Source organism: Gekko japonicus, unplaced genomic scaffold (assembly GCF_001447785.1).
Source record: "Gekko japonicus isolate JY-2015 unplaced genomic scaffold, Gekko_japonicus_V1.1 scaffold3657, whole genome shotgun sequence".
In the NCBI taxonomy this organism is placed as follows: Eukaryota; Metazoa; Chordata; class Lepidosauria; order Squamata; family Gekkonidae; genus Gekko; species Gekko japonicus.
In genome coordinates this window covers 68740-74609 of record NW_015165347.1, presented here as the reverse complement: position 1 = coordinate 74609, position 5870 = coordinate 68740, and the positions used below count along the sequence as shown (strand labels likewise).

Below are 5870 nucleotides of genomic sequence, written 5' to 3'. Positions count from 1 at the left end.
ACTGGCTCTCAGAGGAATCGGGATAAACTAAAGCAATATAGGGCCAGAAACAACCTCCCTGCGTGGCTTCACTGACCAGCAGATGTCGCTGTTCCCTTGTATAACTTTGCCTGCCTTGTGATCTCTGCGGTGGAGGTTGTGCAAACCGCAATCCGGTCGCAGCTTCCTTTGGGTGACCTCCTAGGGCAGTGATGGCAAACCTTTTAGAGACCGAGTGCCCTAAACTGCGACCCAAAACCCATTTATTTTTCGCAAAGTGCCAACACAGCCATTTAACCTGAATACGGAGGTTTTACGTTAGAAAAAACAACTCATACGTTAATGTAAGATGATCCAAACAAAGTAAGGAAAGCAATCCCAAATGCTTTAATTTACTTAAAATTATTTGGCAGAGAATTCGACGCTTTAATGATGGTCTGGGCCTGGCTGGGGCGATGGCACGCGTGCCCACAGAGAGGGCTCTGAGTGCCACCTCTGGCACCCGTGCCATAGGTTCGCCACCACTGTCCTAGGGTCTTCAAGGCAAGAGGTGAATGGATGATTTGCCCTTGCCTGCCTCTGGCATTGCGACCTTGGGCTCCCTCGGTTGGTCTCCCATCCAAATACTAACCAGGGCTAACCCAGCTTAGCAGCTGAAATCAGGCTTTTGGCTTTTAAATAGAGATGCTGGGGAGTGAACCAACTGGGGAGTGTATGCCGAGCAGATGCTTGGCTGTCGTGCCACAGCCTCTCACTGGTGTCGCCCGGGCTTTCTTGATTGAGCCCACATCTGTATCTCTCTCTCTCTTGCTTGGCAAGAGATGTACATGTACTTTAAGATGGCATACTGGATACAAGCGTGATCCCCTGGAGAAGGAAATGGCAACCCATTCCAGTATTTTTGCCAAGGAAACCCCGCGGACAGTATCAAAAGGCTAAAAGATATGACGCGGGAAGATGAGCCCCTCAGGTCGGAAGGTGTCCAATATGCTACTGGGGAAGAGCAGAGGGCAAGTACAAGTAACCCCAGAAAGAGTGAAGCGGCTGGGCCAAAGCCGAAAGGACACTATTGTGTAGTGGGTTGCCGCATGGAGAAACGACAGAAGACGACGTAGTGCATGGCACGCTTTATTAGGTACACAACAAGACGGGGGAATAACGGCCCGGGGGCCAACTATATACACCCCTGGGGACACACCCCTGGTCACCATTGGTGAGTTTGAATCTCCCGCCACGGATCCCATTGGCTCCCCAGTGGAGGGACTAGGAGCCTAGTCCCTATTGTTGTTCCAGAGTCAAGCTCTGGCAGCTCTGGCTGACCGCTGGCCCCCGGTGGCGGTCTGCATACACAACAGACGCTCAGTTGTGGATGTGTCTGATGGTGAAAGGAAAGTCCGATGCTACAAAGAACAATACTGCGTAGGAACCTGGAAGGTAAGATCGATGATCAACCCTGACTGTTCCCTGGAAGGCCAGATAATGAAACTGAAGGTCCAATACTTTGGCCAAATACTGTCTTCCGCCGTCCTCGGAAAGTTTGCTCAATTTCATGTTCGTTGCATCGATGACACTGTCTAACCATCTCATCCTTTGCCGTCCCCGTCTTCTTTGACCTTCAATCTTTCCCAGCATCAGGGTCTTCTTCTCCAGTGAGTGCTCCCTTCTCATTGGGTGCCCAAAGTATTTGAGCTTCAGTTTCATTATCTGGCCTTCCAGGGAACAGTCAGGGTTGATTTCTTTGAGGATTGACTGATTTGTTCTTCTTGCAGTCCAAGGGACTCTCAAGAGTCTTCTCCAGCACCATAGTTCAAAAGAATCTATTCTTCGGCGCTCGGCCTTCCTTATAGTCCAGCTCTCGCAGCCATACATGACTACTGGGAATACCATTGCTTTGACCATGCGGACTTTTGTTGGCAGGGTGATGTCTCTACTTTTTATCATGCTGTTTAGGTTCGCCATCGCTTTCCTCCCAAGGAGCAGGCGTCTTTTAATTTCATGGCTGCTGTCACCATCTGCGGTGATCTGGGATCACAGGAACATGAAGTCTGTCACTACTTCCACGACTTCCCCTTCTATTTGCCAAGGAGTGATGGGGCCGGATGCCATGATCTTAGTTTTTTTATGTTGAGCTTTTTTTATGTCAACCTACCCTCTCCTTTTTGCCCCTCACCCCTTCTCCATCAATTTCCCCTCCCCTCCTCAGTCAAACTGCTCCCTCTCTATTTAGCCCGTCCTCCTTCTTGTCAGCACCCCCCCATCTCTCTCCCCCCCTCCCTTACCTTGTAGGTGGTAGGAGCTGCTGTTGGGACATCAGTGCCTGGGAGCTGCACTGGGCCCAAATAGGCTCCTAGATGCTGCCAGCCATGCAGCTGGGCTGGAAAGGATGTGTGTGATCCAGGGGTCATTTCCTGCGGGAGTGCACAGGAGCAGAGCTCCGGCAGTAAGGAGCCCAGGGGGCCTCTCCCTCCTCTGCGAGGACAGATCTGCACGTCCCCTGTCCCCCCCCATAGCTAGCAATCCAAAACAGTCCAGTGGCACCTTTAAGACCAAGTTTTATTCAGGTACAAGCTCTCCCTCCTCTGCGAGGACAGATCTGCACGTCCCCTGTCCCCCCCCATAGCTAGCAATCCAAAACAGTCCAGTGGCACCTTTAAGACCAAGTTTTATTCAGGTACAAGCTCTCCCTCCTCTGCGAGGACAGATCTGCACGTCCCCTGTCCCCCCCAATAGCTAGCAATCCAAAACAGTCCAGTGGCACCCTTAAGACCAAGTTTTATTCAGGTACAAGCTCTCCCTCCTCTGCGAGGACAGATCTGCCCATTCCTCCCCCCCCCAATAGCTAGCAATTGAAAACAGTCCAGTCGAGCCTGAGCGGTGGGTGTTGCCTTCTGACACACTTCCGGTGATGTCAGGGTGTGTGTGGCATATGCAAATAAGTTATGCTAATGAGTTATGCTAATGAGCTCCTGCATCTCTTTTTCTACTAGTTGACCCCTGGTGCAATTTATGCATGTGCTAGGGTTGCCAACCTTTAGGCAGCACCTGGAGAGCACCCCAAATTACAACTAGATCTTCCACTATCACAGTTGATCTCCAGACGACCAAGATCAGCTCCCCTGGAGAAAATGGCTGCTTTGGAAGGCGGGCTCTAGGGGACTACACCCTGCTGAGGCCCCTCCCCTCCCCAAACCCCACCCGCCCCAGGCTCCACCCTCCCAAATCTCCAGGTATTTTCCAACCCGGATCTGGCAACCCTGGTGTGCACAGACAGCACTGCTTTTTGGTGAGGGGAGGGGTTTCAACCCCCCCCCCCGTGTATATTTTAACGATGTCAGCCTTTTTCTGCAAACTGGAGGGGGGGTCCCCCAAGTTCGCAGAAACATCTGTTTAGAGACAGTGTGGCCAGTGTTCCCTCTAAGCTGAGTTAGTGTGAGCTAGCTCAAAGTTTTTTAGCCTCTGGCTCACACATTTTTGTCTTAGTTCAGGAAGGATGGCTCCAGAGCAACCTGATTTACGTAGCAACCAAATTGCTCGCTCACAACTTTAATGCCGGTAGCTCACGAAGTAGAATTTTTGCTCACAAGGCTCCACAGCTTAGAGGGAACATTGAGTGTGGCCCTGATCCACAGATTTAGATATCTGCAGATGGAGGGCCACACTTGAGAAATAGATACATACATGCTGATACCTTAGGGTTGCCAAGTGGTTTTTGAGCCGCAGCGGGAGACTCCCGGCTGGCAGCTGGAGTGCGCGCGCGCGCACCACATGCATGTCGCCCAGAAGTGCCGTGATGACGCCGGGCATGCTGGGGGCGGGGCCAAGACCATCCGAGGTAAACCCATAGAGTTTCCCCTCAGAAGACCATGGCCCCGCCCCCAGCGTGTCCGGCGGCGTCACGTCACTTCCGGGTGACGTGCACGTCGGGGTGGGGTTCCCGCCGGGGCCCGATCCGCCGCTGGCGGGGAACGGGCCTCTGGGGCGGGGGGTTCTTGGCAAGCCTATGATACCTGCAGATGGGGTGTTTTCAGTTTGAGGGGTTTTTTTATCCATTAATCTCTGAATGCACACCACCTCCCAAGCACAGCAGGTGTCTCTCAGAGTCTCCAGGAGGCGGCCAAGGGTGTGTGTGTGTGTGTGTGTGTGTGTGATAAGTTGGTCATTGTAAACTGTCCTTGTTAACTGGGCATTTCATGTAAGTTGTCCTCAGCACCTGCCAACAATTCCTAAATGCCTGATTAAGGCGTGCTCTGTATTTCAGGGGCCATTAGGCATGCTGATGGTCCCGCGTACCTCTAAAGGAGATAATCTGTCTTCATTTTCTCCAGCCACCCTTGAGTAACTTGACAGGAGCCCCTCCTTGCGAGATAATCAGATTCATTATAGCGGAGAGGCAAAATGATGCCTCCCAGGCCCTGGACTGGGAGCATTGGGGAGCAATTTGTATTCATTAATGTTCTCACCAATTACTTTCCCCTGATTAACATGTTAAGCATGACAAATCTCAGGGCAATGCTACCGGAGCTGGCAGGAGGGAGGCCTCCTACATCCATCCAGGCTGTCCTTAAGGGCTCGCAGGAGGCCAGCAGTACACCTTTGCCCCCCCCCCCAAGCAGGGCCTTGAGCCGTTCTTATGAAGCGGGTGAGGAAGTCTTCTCTGCTAGCGGGAGAATCTGATTGGACTTTGAAACACAAGGCCAGAAAATCGCTCAACTTTGTCTTTTGGCACCAGGTTTTATCGGCACTGGACTCGTGATGGGGAGGGGCCATGGCTCACTGGCAGAGCATCTGCTCGGCATGCAAAAGGTCCCAGGTTCAATCCCCGGCATCTCCAGTTAAAAGGACCAGGCCATAGGTGATAAGAAAGACCTTAACCTGAGACCCTGGCTCAGTGGCAGAGCATCTCCAGTTAAAAGAACCAGGCCATAGGTGATAAGAAAGACCTTGACCTGAGACTCTGGCTCAGTGGCAGAGCATGTTCTCGGCATGCAGAAGGTCCCAGGTTCAATCCCCGGCATCTCCAGTTAAAAGGACCAGGCCATAGGTGATAAGAAAGACCTTGACCTGAGACCCTGGCTCAGTGGCAGAGCATCTGCTCGGCATGCAGAAGGTCCCAGGTTCAATCCCCGGCATCTCCAGTTAAAAGGACCAGGCCATAGGTGATAAGAAAGACCTTGACCTGAGACCCTGGCTCAGTGGCAGAGCGTCTGCTCGGCATGCAGAAGGTCCCAGGTTCAATCCCCGGCATCTCCAGTTAAAAGGACCAGGCCATAGGTGATAAGAAAGACCTTGACCTGAGACCCTGGCTCAGTGGCAGAGCGTCTGCTCGGCATGCAGAAGGTCCCAGGTTCAATCCCCGGCATCTCCAGTTAAAAGGACCAGGTCATAGGTGATAAGAAAGACCTTGACCTGAGACCCTGGAGAGCCGCTGTCAGTCTGAGTGGACAATGCTGACTTTGATGGACCGAAGGTCTGATTCAGTATAAGGCAGCTTCATGTGTTCATGTGATGTGTAGAGCGCCTGGTAACTTGTGAGTTCCATGAGCACACTGGACACAACTATTTTGCTCTCCCCAGACTGTCATGGGGAGGGAAGGCAGCAATGCTCCCTCAAAGCCATGGAGTCTTGCGAGCAAAGATTCTACATCGTGAGTGCCTGGCATTAAAATTGTGAGCGGTTGACTTGGCTCCTGCATCAATCAGTTTGCTCTGGAGCCAGTTTGGTGTAGTGGTTAAGTGCGCAGACTCTAATCTGGGAGAACCGGGTTTGATTCCCCACTCCTCCACTTGCACCTGCTGGATGACCTTGGGCAAGCCATAGTTCTGTCAGAGGTGTTCTTGAAAAAGAGCAGTTTCTGTCGGAGCTCTCTCAGCCCCACCTACCCCACAGGGTG

At 52.3% G+C, this 5870-nt stretch overlaps 1 protein-coding gene across 1 annotated transcript in view; it reads left to right on the top strand.

The window, feature by feature from the left end:
- Positions 1-3744: 3744 nt before the first annotated feature.
- GDF10 (growth differentiation factor 10) overlaps positions 3745-5870 on the top strand; it is a 34180-nt gene continuing 32054 nt past the window's right edge. Inside the window, exon 1 of the mRNA XM_015410573.1 lies at positions 3745-3811. Within this exon, the coding sequence (XP_015266059.1) occupies positions 3745-3811 (67 nt within the window). The remainder of the gene's footprint in view (positions 3812-5870) is intronic.